At 53.6% G+C, this 23,550-nt stretch overlaps 4 protein-coding genes across 4 annotated transcripts; 1 reads left to right on the top strand and 3 right to left on the bottom strand.

Annotated features, from left to right (window-relative positions):
- Positions 1–1,896: 1,896 nt before the first annotated feature.
- Positions 1,897–4,488, bottom strand: MAM_01591 (uncharacterized protein; the record flags this gene model as incomplete). Its single annotated transcript, XM_040820390.1, has 1 exon — positions 1,897–4,488. One exon carries the CDS (start codon positions 4,486–4,488, stop codon positions 1,897–1,899), a length of 2,592 nt encoding a protein of 863 aa, XP_040681878.1.
- Positions 4,489–6,001: 1,513 nt separating this feature from the next.
- On the top strand, positions 6,002–7,545 carry MAM_01590 (Histidine phosphatase superfamily, clade-2; the record flags this gene model as incomplete). Its single annotated transcript, XM_040820389.1, has 3 exons — positions 6,002–7,120; positions 7,181–7,372; positions 7,432–7,545. The coding sequence occupies 3 exons, from the start codon at positions 6,002–6,004 to the stop codon at positions 7,543–7,545; spliced, it is 1,425 nt and encodes a 474-aa protein (XP_040681877.1).
- A 1,003-nt stretch (positions 7,546–8,548) lies between these two features.
- MAM_01589 (negative regulator of differentiation 1) lies at positions 8,549–10,933 on the bottom strand (the record flags this gene model as incomplete). The annotated part of the gene is made up of 1 exon (XM_040820388.1): positions 8,549–10,933. The coding sequence occupies one exon, from the start codon at positions 10,931–10,933 to the stop codon at positions 8,549–8,551; it is 2,385 nt and encodes a 794-aa protein (XP_040681876.1).
- A 5,800-nt stretch (positions 10,934–16,733) lies between these two features.
- Positions 16,734–18,012, bottom strand: MAM_01588 (GTPase Cdc42; the record flags this gene model as incomplete). The annotated part of the gene is made up of 4 exons (XM_040820387.1): positions 16,734–16,799; positions 16,876–17,254; positions 17,477–17,596; positions 17,990–18,012. 4 exons carry the CDS (start codon positions 18,010–18,012, stop codon positions 16,734–16,736), a joined length of 588 nt encoding a protein of 195 aa, XP_040681875.1.
- Positions 18,013–23,550: the final 5,538 nt, after the last annotated feature.

The following is a 23,550-nucleotide window of genomic DNA, read 5'->3' as shown; positions in this document are numbered from 1 at the left end:
GCATGCCGAAAATATACAGCCACGACATCAACCAGACTTGGCAGTGACGACGGAAGGAGGCAAATTGCAGCGAAACAATTCCACCGGGTGTGAGCATGCATCAGCCAGGTCCCGGGAAAGGTGCTGACCCTTGACCGTGCCCCCCACCAGCCGTGCGCGGCATGATGCCAGAGGAGAAGGCATGCCAGAAGGCGACTATCCATGGAGGAAAGTCGAGACAGATATCAGTCCTGTTGTTTCTGCAGAGCGAGGGCAAGAATATTTTCTTTTTCTGTCCATGTCCCATCATGCTGTCTTTGGACATGCAAAAAGGCCTCTTCATAGATTTATATAATAAGGCGAGCGGCAAATAGAGCCTTCAGGCTGGCCTGTGTTGGCACTCGCGGCGTGTGCTGAAACCATTTATTCAATGGATACTACATTTGGTTACTCGAGACTGGTAACGGTAATAGTCTACGTCCGAGTCAAATAGTCATTGGACACTTTGCCATTCTTGTTTGCCTTGCCCTCCTGGCACCTAGACTTGCCTTGCCTGCCTACCACCTGCGTCCCTCTGGTCAAGTGTTGAGCCTCACGATTGCTGCGTGTTTGACACATAGCCATGTATTTATTTCGGACACGGGGGACTAATGAGGAAAGGAACGGGGCGCTCCGTTGCGGCGTTTGGGCCAAGACGTACGTACGCACGGCCCTTGCATGAGAAACCTGTCCGCGGCAATGAGATGAGATGAGCGGGAAATGTAGCAACGCGGGACGGACCAGATCGACTGCTTTGCCCTCCACCCTCCACCCTCCTCCCCCCTCCCGTCCTGGGATATTCCCAGATGCGCATGCAGCTTCGTCGTGCATGGAAAATCTCCGAGAGGCTGGATCACAAGCACTTGCCACTTGCACCCGAAGAGTCTGGCGCTGGCGACTGCACCTCTGATTTGCTTTACCGCCGGCCGCCGTGCCTCTTCTCCGAGCGGTCTCGCGAACCGACGAATCGAACGTGCGTCTGGTCCTGCGCCGTGCTTGCTTTCCCGAGGAAGAGACAATTCTGTCTTGGGCGCCGGCAAGAAGACCGTTCGTTTGTCGTGGCTGGCGGCCGCGAGGCGGAAATTGGTTTCATCAAGAGGCAGCTCTTGACACCCTGCGTGGAGGAGACATCTGCTCATCCAGAAATACTGCTGCCCAAAGCAAAAGATGGGAAGGAACGTTTCTAGGACAAGCTACGTGTTTGATCGGAACGTCCATCGATGCTCCTTGGCTACGTATTCTCAGGGGGACCGTCAGAATTCTCTGCTCCCTGACGACGAGATGAGACGCGTCTCAAGTACTTTGCCAAGATAGCTGACATGTTGTAAAGTATTCCAAGGTTTGTGTCACCTGGTAGATATGTGTTTAAGAAGAACGGCAATGCTACTTCAGTAACACCTCAAACATCGACATCGGCCAACTTGATACAGGAAACATGTTATATTATCAAGGTTGGTATGCTGAAATGCACAGGTTGGCCTCGGTGGCGCAGCTGGCAACTGCGCACGACATGAGGAAAGTTCGTGTCAGATGGATGCTGGCGTGACTGAACACTCGTAGCGGATGCTGCAATGGCATCTCAAGGCTGAGGTCGTAAGCCCTCGCACCGGGGCGGCGGTAAAGGCGTCTGGGTGCCGAGGACTTTCCCACCTGGCGGACTCGACATCATGTAACAACTTTTCCCGGGCAGCTTCATTGATACGAGCCGTCCACATAAACCAAGCAGGCCGTCGTTAGCGGGCCCATGTCACCACAAGTGACTGAATGGAATAGCTCAGACTCCAGCACGATAGAGCTCGTCATGGCCGCCCCATCATGACTGGCGGTCAAGACAGCCAGACCCTGTATTTTTGCATCGGAGAAAGCTGTATGTCATGGCTATGTGACTGTTTTTTCATGTTGAATGCCAATTCCTTTCCGACGACCCCGGACGAGTGCCCCGAGAGCTTGGCCTACTGCTGGCAGGTCTCCGAGCATCGTAAGGTGGCCTCTCTCCGTACTGACTCTGCCCGAACGGACAATAGAATACCCCTCAGGCAGCATTGCTTCTCGTGCGAGAACCACCCCATCTCCAGGCCGAAAAACTAAATCGTCATAGGCATCTGCGCAAGGTATTGCCTCCCGCCCTGCGACTTGGGCTGCGTATACTGTCGGAATTGTCTTTCCGTACAAAACGGCGTGTGGCGGATACGCATTGGATGACTCGAGCTCCTCAGAGTGTGCAAGCTCAGACCGAAACTTACGGGTAGCGGCAAGCGTCCGCCTGAGATACTTCAGATGTCGTTCTTGATCTGTCGTCACTGTATTCCGAGTGCCTGAGGGAGGCGACGGTGAACGAGGCGGAGATGGGAGCGGAGCGGCACCGTGATAGTGGGTCTCGCCCGGGGCAGGAACAACGTTCCGAGTCTCATGAGCATCCGACGCCTTCTTTGTTTTGAGAAGTGAATTCGGGAACAGGGAAGACAATGGCGATACCAATCCCTGCTGTTTCGCACGGCTATATGCAGGTAGGGCTGGTGCCACACAGGGACTGAGACGCCATTTGACCCAATCATCGGCATTGAAAAAGTCAACTGGATACGGCTCTCCAGTTTCTTTGTCGATGAAGCAGAAGCCATCATCAGGGAGCAGTGCAAATGATGTACGGATCGAGAAATTGACTTTGGCGGTGAGCAACTTCTCATTGAAAAGGACTGCGTCACCATGGCGGAACGGCCCTAGGATGTTGATACATCTCTGAGGAACTCCAGCGTAGAGCACACCCGCAAAAAGATGTGGCTGGAGGTTAACGGCATGTCTTGTAATGAGTCCACCTAGACTGTGCGCGATGACGAAAGCTCCGCGAGACTCTCGCGATGTCCCGGGCAGATTAGACGGCAACCTTGACAGAAACTCCTGCAATTTCTTTGATGACAAGGCAGGGCTCAGTCGCCAATCATACCCGTAGTCCCATACTCGAAGACTTCCATCGCGTACATTTGGAGAGGACCGCAACTTCCTGAAAAGCTTTCGTGAAATATCTACCGGGCCCACATGTTTGAGCATGCCCGAAGGAGTGATTCGTTCCTCCATGGTCTCTTCATCCTCATCTTCCAATCCTACTTCTAGGTTTGCTTTGCGCATGTTGAAGCCCAGTTTGACTGGAGCCCAAAGTTGCTGGTGTGGTGGCTCTGCTGATCGTAGCACGGAGCCGCGATAGCCACCCAAGATAACTAGATCACCAGTCAGGTCTTCCAGAACACCATCTATCGTCGGAGAGGAGCTTGCCTTGAGAGGAATCGGACTCGATTGGCTGGTGGACAGGTCTCCAACGACATCTGGCCTTTTTCGATTCAGTGTAGTTTCTTCAGTTTGGCTCGAAAACAACCCGTTTAGAGAAATCGATGACATGCGGGACGCCGCCTGCAAGCGGGGAAAACTGGGCATCTTGAAATTGGGTACTTCTGGGAGGCTATCCTTGATGGCCATGAACCGGATGTTGACCATTTCTCGGACATCGCTAAATCTGTTGTCGTCTCCCAAGGAAGACTGTCTTGACAAGCTGTGGTAGAGAATGCTTTCGTCGGAGGTAACGCGACGCAGCACGGGAGGCCGCGGCCGTGGATTGGAGGATAAACCAGTCCTTGATATAGCAGAAGGCAGTGGCGCGTATGCGTCATTCTGTTGTCTTTCTGCATAGTATCTGACACGGGGGGCGGTGTTGGTGTTGGATGCTTGCATCAGTGTAAAAGATCGAGGACGACGACGATTTGCCGCGGCGCCTTGATGTAGGTTATGTTTGTGATCGCCTGTGAAGCTAGACAGGAAAGAAGTTGGCAAGGAAGGCAAGAGATTGCCGTGACCGGCAAGTGATGGGAATGCTTTTTGAAGCCTCTTTAGAGCTTCTTGCCCCGCGGATCGTGAACGATGTTGTCTCGTCGGGCCGAATGCAGATCCAAGCACCCCTCGGGCTTGACGTGAACGGGTGGTATCCTTGTCAATGATGGAATCTTTCAGACTTGACACCCAAGGTGCAGGCATTGGCAATTGATCTGCCGCCTGAGAGCTAGATTCGGTCATGACCTGGCCATGAGCCACCACCACATCTCTTAACCGGGAACTTTTCGTTGTCTGAGATGGCGTCCCAACATCCAGAGTGTGGTCATTTTCCCTTTCTTCTTCTTCATCGCCCTCGGTGATGGCGCTACCAAAATAGCCGCCCCCAGGCACACGTTCAAGAGCTGCTGCCTTCTCCGCCGCTGGAGTTTGAGCAGAGGTCATATGGCTGGCTGCAGCGCTGATGGCTGGTTGGAGAGCAGCTTGCGCTTCGTCTTGATCTTCAATTAGCGCCCCATAAGACAAATTTGCCTCTTCAATGCCGTCCGGAATATCATCCACTTCTTTTCCTCGGGGAGGGGAGGTGGACAATTGTGATCGCATTTCATCCGCTACGTCCGGCCGCAGGAGACTTGGCTGATTTGGGGTGCTCATTTTTGCCAACAAGCTAGTTTAATTTTAGAAAGAGCGGAAAAAAATGTGACAAACTCAATGGACTGAATTCAAGGTCGTCTGAGAGGCCAACTCAGTGCGATGACCGCATAAGGGCTGTTGTTCGAAATCCTCCACGGTCACGGCTGTGTACAGCCAATAAGAGGGCCTTTGGGAGTCTTGTTATCTTGTAACTAACTGCAGCAGGCGATAGATGCTTTGTTGTAAAAGTTGTCCAGGAAGAACTAGGCTGATGCTTCAAATTGTTATGGCTGTTTGAAGTGACAAAGCAGACAATGTGAGGTTGAAACGGAAGGGTTTCCGTCAGGAACACGGAGTAGTGGGAGCAGATTCAAGAATAAGCAAGGAAGTCTGTCTGAATAAACCGGATGGCCGGCATGGCTCCTTATGCGCAGGCTTGTAGCAATAAGTGGATCTCGGGTAAGACGAAGAGTTCTCGACTGTGTGATCACTTCCTGGAGCGCCGGTAAGGATGGGTCTAGGGCTGGAGTTGAACTGGGTTCTGCTAGGACCAGGGTGGCAGACTAGACACAATCTGTCGTTCCAGAAGTCCGGGACAGCCGACCAGAGAGGAGCGCGGGAGCCCAAGACAGAAGGACGGCCATTATACATTGCGTTGCTTTCGAAGAATTCTCCCAGTCGATTGACGATTGGCAAAACAACGTTGTCAGAGTCGCGATAGGGCCTCAAGGCTTGACGTATAGCCGCTGTAACCGATGGGCCTTGGCCGTCGGTCCATTCAGCATCGATGGCTGACAGCAAGTGGTTTCGGTGACGTCGTCTGACGCTTGAGACAAGCACAGGACATGCAGACCCGCTTCGCCAGCAATTGTGTTTGGCGAATGGCCATTAGAATCATCCAGACGTGTACTCCGTATCTGATTCCGTACAATTCATTGTCTTGGTGAAATCAGTGGGTCGTCTCCGGACCAAGGCATCCCGGTTCGAAGCCGACCAGTACGCAAGTCCGCGTTCTCCGGCCTCGATGATGTGATAGTACTCCGTAGCAGTAATACAAAAAGGACTGGCAAATTGATGTTGAAGCAGAGATGGATTCCAGCCTCCGCAGAATCGGCTCACTTGCGTAGAAATGAGCAGCCACGCCGAGCAGGCGGGAAGGAGCAAACAGCATCAGGTGAAGGCAAGAGGCTGGTCAACGTGCCACACCCAACCAGCTTTTTGAACCCTGCAACGCTGCGGGGCACCCCATCGGCAGGGGGGCCATGGCCGCTCCTTCCTTTTGCCAGCTTGGCGGAAAGGCGCAACTCCAACTTCCATGCCTGAGAGCAAGACCACAACTGCAGGCCATGGTCATTCAGAGGCCATACCCATCATTCGAAATCTTGGCCATCGTTTCCAGCCTATATAAGGCACTGCAGCCCCCTCGCCCCGATCGCCTTGTCGAGAGCCGATTTGAGCACTACAGCACAACCAACTGTGTCCTCTCGGTTCGTCGTCGAGCGCCCACTCTCTCGGACAAAAGTAGCGGCCGACAATGACTACACTTGTGCCTCGGACACCGTACAGCGATGCCGAGCTGGCAACGCTCTACCCTCCGCAGCTTCGCCTTCATCAAGTACAAGTTCTTCTACGGCACGGCGAGCGCACGCCGGTCAACGCGCGGTTCACCAATGCCGGCCTGGCACCGTTCTGGCCCTATTGCACTGCAATGAGACAACTCCGCAACGCCGTCCTCGACCCGAACACAGACCGCTTCTCAGTGCTGGAGTGGAGGAGACGCCTCGAAACCATGGGGCCAAACGATGCCCCCGTAATGGCATCCGGACCAGGCGGCGAATTGGACGATATTTGCGACATGGGAATGTTGACAGACCGTGGCCGCGAGACTACCTTCCAGCTTGGGCAAAGGCTTCGCAAGCTTTATGTCGATCAGCTTGGCTTCCTGCCTGCCGGTGTCGAAAACACCGACTTTGTCTATCTCCGTGCCACACCTGTTCCTCGTGCCCTGGAATCCCTGCAGCAGACTCTCAATGGATTATACCCGCTGCACACCCGCGCCGAGAACTTCCCTCCGCCCACCATCATCTCTCGTACCCTCGCGGACGAAACCTTGTTCCCCAATGACTTCAATTGCCGCCGCTTTGCCGCCCTGGCCCGGGCCTTCGCGCAGCGGGCTGCAGAGCGCTGGAACGACTCACAAGATATGGCCTACCTCAACGCAAAAATTGGCAAGTGGATGCCAGATGAAAGTCCCAGAGTCGCCGTGGACTCGCGTCCTCGGCTGAGTGGCATCATGGACACCATCAATGCAAGCGCTGCGCATGGCCCGGAGACAAAGCTTCCGAAGGAATTTTACGATTCCAGAGTCAAACTAATTCTGGAAAAGATAGGCGTAGAAGAGTGGTACGCCGGGTACAAGGAAAGCGAAGAATACAGAAGACTCGGAATCGGCGCTCTACTCGGCGACGTCGTCTCGAGGATGGTCGAAAGTATAGAAGCTTCCACCGATACCGACGACGCCTTGAAACAACAGTCCCACAAATCACCCAGAGTCCGCCTCGGCCTCAGTGGATGCCACGATACGACTCTCGCTGGTGTTCTCGCCAGCCTGGGCGCTTTCAACGAGGAGGCATGGCCCCCGTTCACCAGCCATGTTGCAATTGAGCTCTTCCAACATGCGGCAACCCGCAACGCTTCTTCAAGTCAATCTTAGTGGCCCTCCCTCTTAAGTGGTTCAAGGTCAGACAGCATCGGTCGCAAATCGACGCCCGAGTTGAGCCCGCGAGAAAGAGAGCGACTACAGGGGTACTTTGTCCGTCTCCGCTACAACGACAGACCTGTCACTATCCCCGGATGCAAGATGCAGGGCAAACACCTTGACGGTGACGAATCGTTTTGCACCTTGGTAAGTCTCCCTCCATGCCTGACATTGCCCAAATCCCTGCGGACTGATCCATCCACCAGGAGGCATTCAAGTCCATAGTGGACAGATTCACACCCCGTGACTGGAAGCGAGAATGCCGTGCGAATATCAAAGCTCCCGCTTTCCCTGCTAAGCCTGAACCCGCAGGCTATTGACCTTTGGTTTGGATTCTGAGGTGCTGCCATACTTGCCCAGATGGTCAAGGACCATTCGGAACTTTCGACATTTCTTGTTTTTCCTCTTCTGATGATTTGATGGCCATGTTCCTCTCTTGCTTTCTCTCTTTCTAAATCATGCTTGGCGTTGGTTTCAACTCTAGACCGACATTACGAGACTACAAAGGAGCCATTGGTTGACCCGTCCTCAATCATGACATTTCCATACTCATTGATGTGGATGCGGAAATAGATTAAAGAACGGTACAGTACAGGTGTGAAGTACGAAGCTAGGGGCGAACTTGTGATAGAATCGGGCACTAGTTACCTTTTCTGCCCCATGTCAAATACCTCTTTGTACATATATTCACTAACAAACGCCCTCAAGGAAGCCAGGTGAACCGTGAAGACCCAGAGTCGTGTCTTCCGCATCCAGTTACCATCAATCACTACTGCTACCACTACAGGTCGCGCATGTTCTCTCTCTTCCCTTTCCGCCCATCTGTATAGACGCAAGACCCTCCCAAATGCCGAGTGCTCATCTACTCCCTCTCGCAGACACACATTCATCTCTTCGCTCCCTCCACCTCCGCCTGCCCCAATGGTCATGCCAACAGCCGCTAAATGAGCTGACAAAAATCTTTTCCTTCCCCTTGACCACGCCTCGTCTTGTGAAATGTTACCGTGCTCAATGCTCTTTGTATCCACCTTTTCAACGTGGTAGCTAAATTCCGAAAAAACAAAGAATAAAAACATCATATACTGGCAAGGAGTATTTATCAAAAGTGAAAACAAATAAGCGTATGAAAAGGTAATTGTGTGTGCAGAAATGGCCCAGTTGGAGTGATTTTTTTTATAAAATAAAAGGAAACGATTCAGAATAAAAGAAAAATTATGAAGACTCCGCCAGAGCGATTATAACGGTTAAGCCAAAATGACCAGTCCCTTTCCCTGGTCATGGTGCGGACATGGCATCCAGGTTGCCTAGACACCACTGGTAAAATTAGTTGGCCACTTCCTCTTCTACCCATCCATTGAGACCACCTTGTATGGCAAGGCCGAAGCCTGTACCCCCTAGCCCACCAAAGCTGGACTGATAATGGTGGCCACGCCTTTCGCCGTCACTCCCGTTGCTGCCAGCCAAGCTATTTGGGCTGTTTCCACCATGTTCAAAGCCAGGGGCAAGCACAGGCAAGCTGACAGCCCGACTGTGAGAACCACGTCCGTTGCCTGGAGCAAGAAGTCCCCCGATGGTTGAAGCACCAGACGAAGTAGCATTCGGGCCGTAGCCGTTTGAAATGGAAGCAGATTGGCCGTGCCCACCCAGGGATCCTTGCTGGGGGACATCGAGACCTAGCTCATTAGGCGAGGATTGAGCGGTGTGGAAGAGTAGGTTCTGCTGCAAAGAGAGGTGCTGATGTTGCTGCTGCTGATGAACCTGTTGAGACAACTGGTTCAAGTACATCGTGAGAGGGTTGCTCTGGGCGTTGAACAATGCAGCGGATTGCTGAGGGGTCGAGCCATTCGGGGGCGAGCCGCTGTTTTGGGAACCGTTTGGTGGAGGTGAGCCAACTCCCTCAGGACGAGGAGACTGGCTCTGCTGTTGCATCTGCCGAGGAGCGTTTCCACAGCGGTCCTTGCCAAAGTTGACTTTGAACTTCTTGTATTCATCCCTGCCACGAATGGCCTCGATCGCTTTGATAGCGTTGGCAATGTTTGTGAAGTTGACGAAGGCACAACTCTTCTCGCGAAGTGTGTTTACAAGCTCAATTTCACCATATTCAGAGAAGTCCTGACGAAGGCGATCTTCAGTCCAGGTCTCGTCCAAGTTACCCACATAGACATTCCGAGACGCACCGCCGCTCACAGCCAAGGCAATTGCGGGAGGGAGTGCTCCCGAGTGTTTTCCCCAGCCAATCTTGAGTCTGCGGTTGTGAATCATTAGTCCCTGGAGGTTGCTCAACGCATAAAATGACGCTGCGGCCGTTGGATCAATGAAGGTGACGAAGCAAATGTGCTTATCAGGAATATACCGAATATGATGGAGTAAACCCCCGCGAACAACGTTGCAAATCTCCTCGATAGTTGTTTCAGGGTGAATGTTGCCCAAGTATATTGTGCGGTTTCCCAAGTTGTTGATCCCTCCGGCAGTAGTTGCCACGGCGGCAGCGGCGACAGATTGCTGTGCAAGAGCATTGGAGATAAGGTCACGATCGGCACCGGTCAGCATGTGAGCGTAGCCAGGAGCAATGCCAAGGTACTGGGCAGCGTTCTGCTGCTGCGTCTTGGAGACATACGCGCATCTGTCTTTGCCGTAGTAGACCCGACGAGGAGCCTGCCACTTGGCCTCTTGCGGAAGTTGAGACACAGCCTTGATGGCATTGGCTATGGACAGGTAGTGAACAAATGCAATGTTCTTTTCCCGCACAATCTTGACCGTGTCGATGGCACCAAACTTGCCCAGGTCCTCCCGAAGTTCTTCATCGGACACGTCCTCAGGCAAGTTGCCCAAGTAGACATTGCGTGAGGCACCCGACTGCTGAACAGCCAGTGCGACCGAGTTGGGGACTTGAGATGGCTTTCCCCAACCCACCTTTATGTCCTGACCTTTGATACAGAGCTTTTTCAAGATTGCATCAGAGTGGAAATGTGTAGCAGAGCTAGCATCGAGGAACGAGATGAAAGCGCAGTTCTTGTCGGGCAAGAGACGAACGGACTCGATTTGGCCGCTTCGAACGTGGCCGAGGATCTCCTCGGCGGAAGTGTCTTGGGGAATGTTGCCAAGATAGACCGTCCGGCTAGTACCACTAACATTAGAGGAGCCCAAAACAGGAGAAGCGGGTTGCATGGCCGATTGCAAGTTGAAACCTCCAGTAGGGGATTGAGGAGGGTAAAACTGAGGGGCTCCATATGTGGATGGCGACACCAGGGCCTGGTATGACTGAGGCGAAATATTCTGTTGAACAGGGCTGGAGACGCCGCCGCTGTGCTGATTATTATTTCCCCCTTGCTGCTGGTTCTGTTGGAAAGCAGGCAAGTTTTGGAACTGAGGGCTGCTGCCGAAGGCGGCAGGGCTTCCTGGCTGGAACGGGCTCCCGAGGAGAAGCTGCGATGGCAGAAGAGGAGTAAATTGCATGTCGAATGCAGTGCCGGGTGTAGTCATGTCGTTTGCATTGGGAGATGCTGGTTGAACCTGGTTCACGGACTGGGTATTAAGAGATGGAATGTTGCCTCGACGTGGGTGACGGTCAGCAAATCCAGATATGTTGGACGTGAAGGCGCCGTGAGAGAATCCGGTATCACTATTGGAAGGCTTCGATACATGGCCCTGAAACCGGCCACTTGAATTGACACTGGCCTGGCCAATGTGTCCGTTGAGGTCCTGCATGCCAAGCAGATGAGGGGGGACAAGAGAGTCCCGCCCAACGCGCGATAGAACAGCCGTTTTGAGAGGCAGTACGTGCCTCGTTCAAGGCACGATAAAAGGCGGCACGCGGGGATGGAGGTGTAAGCGTTGGCCTTGAGGTGCTAGTGTGTCTCAACTTCGACGGCTATCGGAAAGGCAACCAAAGAACTGGCTGAAGGGTCTGTTATTGATAGAAGCAAGGAACAAAAGTAGCGCCAAGGGACCTAGAGATATTAAACTGAAGGCGAACAAAATATATAGTCAATGGCCGTGTTGTAGGAAAGTCGCATATATGCAAAGTATTCTGCTTCAATAAACAGGATGCTGGTCTGAAAGGACACGCTGACAAAGATGGCAGAATGTTTTGTCACCCAGGGACGAGAGAGTTCTGGGACGTGGAATCTGCCTGCTGAAATGACAAGCAAGTCGTGTGTCGAGTCGAAGTGGTCCGAATCGGTGGAACGCAATAGCATTGGTCAAGCATACGGCGAAGACTTGAAGGCGGAGGTTCAAATAGAACGATGGAAGTCGAAGAGATGTTGTGCACAGGACGACAGCTGTTAAGACGCAGGTTTTGTCTTTGTTCGTGACCGAGCAGTACGGAACCGAGAAGCCGGACGGCGGCGGCGGCACGACAGCAGGGGGCGGCAAACCAAGAAAATAATTAAAGATGTCTAAATAGGCCGAAACGAGTGTCGATAAGATGAAGAAGATTGTCGTGTCAAAAGAAAGCTTCCAAGAAAAACTGCATCTGGAGCGAAATCGCCCACAGAGACCAACTTTGAAGGCGCTGAGGAAAGAAAGAGACTGAAGCACGAGAGCTGGTCAAGGCGCGTGGAACTCGTCAGGGACAAAAGAAGCGGCCTGGATGAGAAGACTGTGGAGGTTGACGGTACCTAGGAGCTTGGACGGCCTGAGGCCTGCCTTGGAAAAGAGCAGAGACTGGAAGCAGGCCGCCGTCGTAGGGAGAGCGAGTGAGAGATGAGAAACAACTCCAGTGGTGGTGGAGATGGCCCGGGGTGGACGAGAAAAACAGGGACGGCTTGACGGTTCAGGACGGGACTCCGTACGTTACTCGGTGCACAATGAAGAGGCGAGTGTTTAACAAGGGGCCCCTGTCCGTTGGGAGGTATGGCTAGAAAATGGCAAAAAACGCGTGAAGGAGCACGGAGTCGAGAATATCAATACCAGCTCGAGGGAAACGAGAACGAGAGGGATGGGGCAGCAGAGCGTGCGCCCGATTACAATAGGAGAGAGGATAAAGATTGGATGGATTACTCCGTACATAGGAGAGAGAGCGTGAGAAAAACAAAAAGATGATGGACGAGCAAGGAGAGCTCTGGGAAGATGGAGGATGGAAGGGGATTTGGACTCCAGGAACACGGGGCGAGACCAGTGTCTCAACCATTGACATGTACAGATACCTGCACCTCTGGCAGCTTTCAGAAGCGGCAGGGCCCAATCAAGTGCGCTAGAGCGCGGGTCGTCGCTCAACGCAGGGGCTCGAAAGGGAGAGCAGGCAACGGCTGACGGCAAGTTGACGGTACCCAGTACAAGGCCCGCGGTACTCCGTACCTGGTACCTGACAACGCTTCATTCGTGAAGAAAGAGATGAGGCACCGACTTGCTGACGCCGTACCTGGACTAGGGGGTGGGCACCCAGTTTCGCAAGACGTGGTTGGCTGGCGGATGAAGGGGAGCGGACAGGGGCAACAGTGACATCTATCCATTCATTGGAGGAAAGAAGGTGCGATACTCGAGGAACAGCTCATCTGGTCCGGATTCTCAAGCGGGCGTAAAGACACAAAAGACCACAACCTATGGGCGCTTGAGCCTCTCTGCCTTGTGAATTATGAGAATTTCGACACTCGAATTGGTCTCGCCAATTTCGCCGTTCTCGTACATGCCATTCCCCAAAGCCCGCGTAGGGTGAGTTTGGGGTGAGTTTGGGGTGAGCGTGAGGGGGCGTGGGCGTGGGCGTGGGCGTGGGGTTGGGCGTGGGGTCATGCGAAATTATACTCCGTCTGGTACGTACCACGTACGTGCTCCCTACTCAAGTACTCCGTACATGTGAGTCTAATGAACCCCTGGCAGGGATGATGGTCCAGGTCCCGGTCCAAGGCCAGGGGCATGCCGTGATGCCAGCACTCTGTTACGCAGCACGGGGCATTTAAACAAAGACGCTGCTGGACCTGAGGCTTTGGAATGTTGAGTTGGGTTTGGGCACAACAGTGCCTGTTGCATGCTCTGCGAATGCTATTGTGCTCGCCGCTCTGTGTGTTGTTTGGAATAGATGCGGCCCAAAGGCACCGAGTGCGTACTCGTGATGATGATGTGTGCTTAGGTACGCGGTAGCCAGTACCCCGTGCTGCGTGCCGTAGCCACCAAAAGCCCCGGGACATATTATTGAGGGCGACTTTATATTAACGTTAGACACGTCCACCCCCAAGCTAAAGTTGAGCAGCATGGCGTGTGTGACAATGGCCAATCTTATTCTCTCGCACCCAATGGTTGGGCAGACTCGGGAGGCAATAGATCGAGTGGTGCTACGCCCCTCCCTCTCTCCCTCCCGTCTCTTGAACATCCATGATCCATCACGGAATACGGAGTACAGTCATCTTGGTATTTGGTAAATTACAGACTGCGGACATGTCAATACTAGACGTGCACAGCAAGTTACGTACGTAGTTCTGACTTGGCCAAGAGTTGTGACGAGCTCCTGAGGCATAGAGGAGGTGCGATGATGAGGGAAGGAGCATAAGGGGCCGCCGACCTTGTTCCTGCTTCATCTACTCCGTACGGAGTATAGTCGTGGCGTATCCATCCTCTTACATCCCAGACTTGCTGTCATTCTCTGCATTTCGGAGCGGTTTTACATTCATCGCTTCTGCGTCCAACATGACATGCTTCCGCTACGAAAATTGCACCAAGCACGCCCATGCGGGATCACAGTACGGAGCAGAGAAACCTGAGGACCCTCTGTGGGAGAGTCACCGCGGGCGTGGCCTCCCCAACTTGGCACAATGGATTCCATTATAACTACCAGCAGTCACAGTAAAGTTGCGCTGGCAAAGCCCCAAAGATTCCCATCATTGTTGCAAAGGGCAGTCAGTCGTCAACTGACCTGCTCAACAGACATGGCAGCGCTGTTCTAATCTCCCCTGCCCCATGATAGCCGGGGCTTTTGCGATGGGCAAAACGAGGTTTCATACACGACATGTCTTTGTCCGTACCAAGTACAGCCACAAAAAGACGCGCCAACATCAAGAATGAGGTGGGCTGGCGCATGGCAAAGTCCGTGCCAACTGCCGCTGAGCCCGGCCTACAGAGTCAGATGCAAAAAATAGTCTTGTGACATACACACTCGGTGCTGGGCACGCACAGAGCCAACGGGGCCAACAGTGAACACTAGGCCGTACGCCGTACCAAGCGTAGCAAATCGGAGAATGTGTTGATACCCGCTCCCAGTTACTATTGGGCCATTGTTTACCGCCTCAGTCTGCGTCGTCTGGCCATGAAACGTCCACCCATCCGTCCAACCCTCGGGTGAGAGTCAGTACGGCGTCTGATTACTCCGTACTGTTTGACATTTTGCCGGCGTTTCCCCATGCTCGGTTTCGTTCGCAAGGCCACTTGGCTGCCTTGAAACAGCAAAGAGGATCTCGGCCGCAGCCAAGATTCGCATGTCCCTCATCGCCATTATTGATGAATACTGTCCTGAGTCCCTCCCCGCATCTTTTGGGGCAGATCAGGCAGTCTGTGTGTGGGGTTGGCCGTCAGTGCATCATGACCCCTTTCCCTTTCGTCGACTCGTGTATACTTGCGGACTGTGACGCCGTCAGTCAGTTTGCTTGCAGAGGATGAGAGTGTCCCGTCACGGCCAGTCAGGGGTCCCTAGAGCTTGCCGTATCCCGTGTTAGTGCGGCACGACCCGCCTGGGCTCACAGCTAAACCCGCGTATTAACTTGGTGCTGCTAGTAGTACACGGTCGGTGGATAGAGACAACACCCCTTTTTACAGCCCTACGGAGTATGCCGCTATCGATTTCAGTCCCTGTTTTTGCAGTTGGATTATTGGCCCAATACGGAGTACGTGCATTCTTTTTCTTGACTCTTAACGACTGCTTCGTTTGCACACTTACGAAACGAATCACAACCAGCGGCGTCTTAGCCGGTCAACAGACTCAACACAGGTAGGTCTAGGAAGGAGCAGGAGCAGGAGCAGGGGCAGGAGCAGGAACGCAACGTGGCCGCGCACCCCAGCTTGCTCCCTGCTTAATTGAGTAAGAAAGTCTGAAATGAAAATGCAGACGGGTGGTAGACAACGGTACGGAGTGCACGTCGACAACGAGACACAAAAACCGCCCACCGCCCTGTCAAAGGGGACGCCAAAGGGGACGCCAATGACGCCAATATCACATCTTGAAAGGTTATCGCTTACGTGGGCACTGCCCTATTCAACGTCCCGCAAACAACCAATCAGCAACCGTCATCCAAAGCCGCAACTTGTCTACCATACCGTCCGGCGAACCTGCAGGACGTCCGAGTGAATCCTTCTCCAACGGCTCCATCACCACCTCCTGTGGCGGCGGTGGTGCTGCCAGCAAACTCGCCTGCTGCCCCTCCCTCAGCCAGCCAGACACCTCACATATATATGTCAGCTCCAGGCTCCACGTCACGAAATGGCACAAAAGTCACCGGCCCTGCTGTAAGGCGCCGCCAAGCGCCAGGAACACGTAGACAAGGGGACCGCCGTCGTGCCTAGAGCTCATTTGGCCAGCGCCTCCTTGCTCAGGAATCCGACGGGGGACCCGGCAATCTCTTTTGCGCCATGGGCAAGTCTGCATGACTCCTGTGTCGGGCGACGGCTGTCTGGGATGTAGCTCACGAGGCCGGCTGCTTTACGTCGGGTTGACATGGGAGAACGCTGCTCACTGCTTCGTACGTGGGAACGGCAAATGTCGAGCTCATCGAGCATTCCGAGTCCCGGCTTCAGCCGTAGAGCCATGCTGCGTAGAAACTAACTAATTACAAGCATGGCGCGTCACGGTGCAAGTAGCAAGCCTGAGTACGGTCCCAAATGGCAAACAAGGAGAGAACGACGGAAATAACATCCGCCGCCAACACGTCTGCAATGGCAAACCACATCCGTCTGAGACAAAGGTCCGTCAATTGATGAAATGCACCCCAATCGCCAAACTATCCTGTCGAAGCATCAATGTGTGAAGAGAGTTTTTATAAAAGAGATACTGCCCAATCCCGCCAACAGGAAATACAGAGTAACAACAGGTAACTAGATCCCATCCTCGAAGAACCAGTGTCTGAAATAGCGTAGCGGAATACTCAGGCGTCCAGCCCTATAACGATGTAGCACTGCCATATCCGAAAAAGTGTAGCCCGCTGCCATCAAGGCTGGTATCAGCCAGATGGTTCCACGACCACAAGCTACCTGCTAGAGCATCATAGCCAAAACGTTCTGTCCCCCCAATACAAAATGCTCCATCTCCCTGACTTCACATATACTCGGGCTCTTGCACTCTGCTCTGTTGCTCTTTGATCTGGTAGCTCCGCTGCTATGCCACAACTACCACCATTTCCTCCACCTCTGCTTGCTGGTGTCTAGATTTCGATGCCAGTGAGAGGACCCTTCCGCCTCCTAGTCATGCAACCATATACGAAGGCGGAGCTTGCATCATCTCATGAGGCGAGGCACAAGGGTGTCGCCCCTTTCTTCTTCAGTTTCGTCCTTATTTGTCGTTATTTATTCGCAGTATAGGGTATCCTTAGAGGACTAGACATTTGTGAGATTTCTTTTTGGGCATCGGCGGTTCTAAGGCGGCAACGATGGCCTGCAAAGAGACAAGTCAGCGACGTCTTTCTTTTGTGAGACACAAAGGAGCAGGGCGTGTGACCAGTTAAACTGACCTCATCAAACACATCCTTCAGCTTGAATTGCGTCAACGCGCTGCATTCGACGTACTTGACAGCGTGAAGGTCTCTAGCCATGCGCTCGCCGTCTTCCCTCCTAACAGGGGTCATCTTCTGCTTCATGAGTTTTTCTCTGACGCTGGGGTCATCTCTCAAGTCGACTTGGGTGCCAACAATGAGGCAGGGAACACCAGGGCAGTGGTGGTGGACCTCGGGAAACCATTTCTCGCGGACGTTTTCGAACGAAGCAGGCGACGTGACGCTAAAGCAAACGAGGAAAACGTCGGTCTGAGGGTATGAAAGAGGTCGCAGTCTATCGTAATCTTCTTGACCGGCGGTATCAAATAGTCCGAGGGTATAGGGTTCGTCGCCGATCCTATGGCACGATCGAGTTAGAAGGTCTGCGTCGTGCTTGCGTCCTTCCCTTGTCTGTAAAAGGTGGCCACACTGCCACAGCCACACAAGAGACACGCAGGTGAAGGGAGATATTTGCTCTGGCGCCTGAGAGCCTATGCAACCCACGGCACATGGATCTTTGTCCGGCTCGAGTTGATTCCATGGATGATGTCAAGACCATGAGCAAAGCGACTCCACTCACATTACGGTAACGGCATAGTTGTCGAAGACAGTCGGGACATATTCGGAGGGAAACTTGTTGGTGGTGTAGCTGATCAGGAGGCACGTCTTGCCAACAGCACCGTCGCCGACGACAACGCACCTAAGAAATGATCGCACGCGCGGTTAGTCATGGTGTGATGCATGATGCACGGTGGAGCACAACCGAGTGTGGGCAGAAAGGAAGGCATGGTATGAGCACGGCACAGGCCACTTTCCCCGGCCGCGAGGAGATTCAACATTCTGAGCGCCGTGGAACAAGGAAGCAAGCGCGGCAAGGTACTATTTGGGCGGTGAAACGGGTACAACAGCAGTGGACGCTGAGGAGATGGCGTTGGCGATGGCATGGGTGCTCCAACGCATCAGGCAACGGGCAACGGGATATTCAGCAGGTGGCGGGTAACAGGGCAACGACGCAGTGGAGGGCGACAGGTGAAGAGGGCGGCAGCAAAGACGCAGCATCGAGGCAGCAGCATAAACACGGCGGCCGACATACTTGATGGTTGCGACGACGGCCATGGTTGTGGTGCAGCGCTTCGCAGCAGGCAGCTCGTGGATGAGGATGAGAAGCAACGGAGGGCCGAGTCAGGTCGGGTCGAGGTCGAGTCGAGTCGAGTCGGGTCGGGACGGGACGGGGATGGGGATAGGAATGGGATATGGAGGCGCAAAAGGCCAAAGGTCGCAGCGACGGCTCCTTTTCAGATGACGGGTGATGTAGAAGTGGGTGATGAGAGACAAGCTTCAGACACGGTGAGCATTCGAGGACGGAGGGAACCCTTCGGGAGCCCTTGTTGGGGAGGGAAAGAAGTCAATCGAGCACAAGTCGAGCAAAGTCGAGCAGAGCCAAGCGCTTGGGGGGGTGGCAGGAGGAGTGAGTGCAGGAGTGAGGCAGGTGCGCCGGAGTAGCGGTTGACATTGGACAATGACAGGCGGGCTCCGTACAACAAGAGTCAAGTCAAGTCACAAGTGCAGCAGGTCAGGTAGGCCGAAGGGCAGGGCCCGTCAGCGTGTGGCAGGTGCGGCCGAGAGGCGCAAGTGGGCCAATGGGCGAATGGCATGGGAGCGTGGTCCAGCGTCCAGTGGTGTCCAAGTGAGAGAGTCAAGACAACCTCAACCAGACAAAAAGAGCTCGCTCGACATTAATAAGTGCTCAAGCTCGACTCGACCTCGGGACGCAAGCACGAATCAACAGCCAAGGCACACAATGTGACTACTCTGAACCCAGGCACTGTCTGTATGCAACAGTCGCCGTGAACGCGGGCGCCTCCCATCACCGACCTCCATGCTGCAACTGGCATGGTTGCAGAATGGCCCAAAGACGCCAGATTGACTGCTCACTTCACACGACCATGCCCATGCCGAAGACCTCAAAAGTAAAGGAATCTGGGACCAATCGAACCCCATCCAGGCGGAACGGGCGCTGCACAAACGTCCAGGTGCAGCAACACAGTCCAACCATGCCCCAGATTGGCAGATGGCAGAAGAGGCCCTCCCTCTCCTTCCCCGGAACAACGAGCGCGCAGCTGAGAGCGAGCAAACAGACTTGACGTGCAATGTCAAACTCGGCGGCATGGCACACGAACCCACCCGCTTCGACCTGCTTCGTTCAACCTGCGTTGCATCTTGTACGGTGTTGTATTGTCTTTGCTGTCATGTACGGAGTACTCCGTAACCACTCTAATATGTACAGAGCACGGCGCACGGCGGTCTAGTCGTACGCAATATGTTTCCCAAACCTAGTCGTCGGCCGCTGTATTGTAGAATCCATCTCTGTCGGCATCTTGTCTGGATGCTTACCCAGATGTCACAGACTCACAGCCCATGGCGTCATCAAAGACAGAGACCCCCAGCAGCCCAACATGTGCCTGTGCAGGCAGCGTTTGGCGCTACGTACTCTTCTGTTCTCGTTGCGTGAAACCAGGGCAATTCTTCCGCGCTCGCCTCTTACCCCGTCCGCGTACGCCGCATAACAATGCAATACAATCTTCCGTGGTTGGCTTTGGCTCCCCTGCACCGCCCAAGCATTTTGATTTTTGTCCCTGGGATGGAGAGTCCGTGGTACCGAGCAATCAGTACACCTGGTGCATCGTCGTCCCAATTTGCCAGCAAGGCTTTGTATCAGCCGTCGCCGTCGTCTCTCTCTTTCTCCTGTAGTGCCCTGACGCTTGTGAAGGTGGCTGCGGTGATAATAATGTTTGTCTCAGCTTATTATTGCGCGTACTCCAAGTTTCCGCATTGTACGGAGTAGTAGACTAGTAGTTAGCAGTCTTGCGCAATAGAACCGCAACACAGATTAACTAAAAGTCTTTGAACACCAGCGTGAGCCTTGATAACGTCGCGCGGGGGCAGCTTTGACGACTCTGTGATTTCCTTACGCTTCTTCTCGTAGCCTCTCGGAACCGGTTGGTCGAGTTGTCTTCCAGGCTCCTTTCCTTTACTCCATACTCAAAGCTAACAAGGCCTTTTGTGTGACAGATGGGCGGGGCAGCTGCGAGAGCTCCGAGTAACAACAGCACCGAGAGTGCGTGCTGTTTTTGGCGTTGTGGACCGACCAACGACCTGCGCAAGAAGGGCCCCGGTCCTCTTCTGAACCGGTTATTGGGCTGCGCGGCGCCAGGCATAAACGGGGAGTGTGATGGTCCATGGACGAGCAAAGATCTGGCAGACCCCGGGCAGGTGCAACATGCAGTGCCGTGGCCCGTGACGTATGTAGAAGCCGCTCGCGACCGAGTCCGTGAAACTCCTTGGCGGGTTGGTGGCTTGGCTGCAGGGCGTCGGATACAACATTGATAGACCTTTTTTTAACACAGGTGGCGTGAAGGCACGAGGAGACGAAGACTATGAGGCGTGGGATACTTTTTACCATGTGCAATATTGCAATACTCGGTACGTAGGTACACATTCATTGGGCAAGTTGGCAAGCACGATGCGGTCAGGCCATGCCTAACTTAACTAGTACCTAGGTAGGTACGTACCTAGCTAGGTACTTAAGTACCTACTCAAAGTATGCACGATGGCGGAAGGAGCCAGTCGACACGTCAAGACGTGGGCGGGCGGCCGTCGAATCTCAAGGGGTAACCCTTCCCGATCACGATTCCCATGAACTGTTTGAAAGTTACTTCGACATGCCTCGCAAGGTGGCCCGTTTTGTCTTGTACCAAAGTTGAGTTGAGTATGTTCCGGCCAGGAAGCAATGGCAGTCGTCTTGACCTCGGCATGGCAATCCTTGGTCGCCTTGATTAACCGGCCTCCAACGGCCCACGAGGATAGCTACCGCAAAAGCATTCGACTTTATCACCAGCCCGACAGCGCCAATCGGATAGCACACTGCCCGGCTTTGCTCAAGCAACAGTTTACATTGTTCCAACACGCAGCCGGTCAACATTTCTTGCGCAAGGGGAGCTCAGCACTCGAAATGAGTAGCCTCAGCCCAGGGGCATTGTCACATTGCCACTTACAGAGTATTTGACACGGAGTCCGGGGCCCTCGTTTCCATTACTACTTCTGCTTCGGCGGGCCGCGAGAACACTCGGTGTTTATTAGGTTTGCCACAGTGTCCAAGAAAAGGCTTGAGGGCTCGGGGGAATCCAACAGTCGTGGCGACCTGGACGCTTCATTCCATCAGTTGGGTTCTTGTGACGAAACGCTTGCTGTCTTCCCTGGTTACATGTTTGCAAGCTGGCCCCGGCCCCGGTCAATATCGTATCATGCTGGAAATGCGGCTAGGGGCAAAGCCACACCTTAACCTACCCTGAGCTGGTACCACCACGCAGGTTGCATATTATGGCACGATGTGATATATTGACATCCCTAGGTACGTAAGCTTGGCGACATACTTCGTATTCAGTAAGTATATACCTACATACTCCATACCCAGTTGCATAATCATCTCGCCAGAAACAGTATGTATACCCGTCTAATCGTTTCCGTACGTGAATGGTTCCCATGGGATGCGCTGACATTTCCATGAAGCAGTCCTTGTCATTTAACAGTTCGAAGTTATTTCTATTATATGGAGCAAGGCGAGGTTAGCAGAGGTCAATCAATTGTATGCACGATGGCCTCATTGTCATCTCATACTCAGCGCCACGAGTAATATCGGCAGGCCTCAACCTACGGTCAAGGGTGCTTGATATCCACCGCCCGAGACCGCACTACAAAAAGATGTAGTGCACGAGGCAGGCATCCGTTGGCGCAAAATGTCAACAAGAGGCGGCCGAAGTTAGGGACTCAATCGACTCGTTCGAGGACTCGCCGCCGAACGTTTGCAGCTGGGCAAGGAGGCATGGATGCAAGCCGCATCCAATCCTGTACCTTGCCAATGGTCCTTCATTAAACCATCGTGCTCTGGAGTATACCTTTGTCACCAAAGGAGTTGTTGCATCAGCGCCTCGCTTGGGTCTACACATGGCAAGACAAGTCGATATAATTGTTTGCCCATGAAGCAATATAAAGTTGCCGACGGCAAAGTAGCAAGGACATAGAACCCTCGGAAATGCAAGAGGCCAACTCGGGTTTATTGCGTCATTGGAATGGGGGTCGTTTTGCATCAGAAACACACCGAGTTGAGTTGATAGCATCATGGTCCACGAGAAGCGTACTGTTTTCTGCGTCAAAGGAGTACGTTGCGAGACTTGAGCTTCATGGACACAATATACGGAGTACTTTTGTACACAATCCGCGTCGAGTCATGTCGTACAAATCCGAGGCTGCAATGAAGTCATGGTCTGGCCACGTATCTGTCGTTCGATGCTCTTTCGAACACTTTCTCAATGCCACCACGAATTGTTACTACGCGGCCAGTGGTGACTGGCTCGGGGAGGAGCCGTGTGGCGGATCGCACGGCAGGAAAATCACTGCTGGGATTTCCCATGATGCAGGGAAACGTGAACAGCGATATCCCTGAATACTGCTCTTTATCAGCAACTACTCGCCCGCGTCAAGTAGCAAGACGAAGAGTAGGCGTTCCACAATGCCTGGCTCGCAAACAACACCCAGATATACCCAGGCAAGTAAGCGGCTTAATTTTGTTTTACCTCCGAAAAAAGGAGGCTCAAACCAAAGCTAGGCCCCGTCGTGCCGAATACCCGATGACGCAAGGCAATATGTTTCGACCAGAGGCAATGATATTCCGGGGTGACAGTGGCCGCACATGGTATATCCATCCAGCCTACGCTCGACCATTGTCCAAGTACCTCGGGGTTTGCCTTCTCGCCACAGAATGCGACGGGGTCTGACCATCCGCGGATGCCGCCATCTGCCACGGAGTTGGCATGCGGCTCGTACTTTACCTGTTAGCGTTGTGCGTGTGCGTCTCGGTCGAATGTCTCCGGTGTGGCACACAAAGTGCCGTGCCGACTTGTTACCCCGGGGCCCGGAGCATGCAGTACCGCAAGCAAGCCATCCGGCATTCAGGACATTCGACTTAGACTTGGCTGTGCATGTGCCGGGGGTGGCGTGCGTGTGTGGACTTCTGGACCATGGATGGGTGCCGCACCATGAAGACTCGCACGGCAGAAAGCCGAATGAGTGCCGTCGTTCCGAGGGTCTCTTCCTGAGAAGATTCCAAAGACTCGATGAGATCCAATTATGGAAACAGGACAGTAGGGGCCGCAAACGAGGCCCAAGCAGGGTGTTGCATGCAATCATCATTCCCCAGCTCAGAGTTGAGTTATTTTTTTTCAAGTCGGTCCCATTGGGCCTCTGCTCGTTCCTTCCTGGAGAGCAATTCTGGGACCATTTGACACGATTTTCATTCTCAAAGACAAAATCTCCGTCACATTCGCTTTTGGCGCCTACAATCCTCAGTACCCCCGACGAACCGTTGCGTTGCATGGTCTCTCTCCGAGAGGTTGCGCAATGGCCGAACGAGGATGTATATACTTTTGCGTCTCGAGCGTCACGGTCCGGAAACACGGCACCAACCCGAAACAAAGCCGCGCGGACGGCCGTGAGCCGCGTACACACACACGCAGGCGAAATTCGGCGGCCCCGAACCCGTCTTTCAGGTTCCTCTGCTGCGTCCTTCATAGTCCACGGTGCGTGCTGATCCACTAT

This window comes from Metarhizium album (assembly GCF_000804445.1).
Source record: "Metarhizium album ARSEF 1941 chromosome Unknown scaffold_2, whole genome shotgun sequence".
Classification (NCBI taxonomy): Eukaryota; Fungi; Ascomycota; class Sordariomycetes; order Hypocreales; family Clavicipitaceae; genus Metarhizium; species Metarhizium album.
Note: the sequence above shows the minus strand (reverse complement) of the source record. Positions and strands in the feature narration are given on the sequence as shown.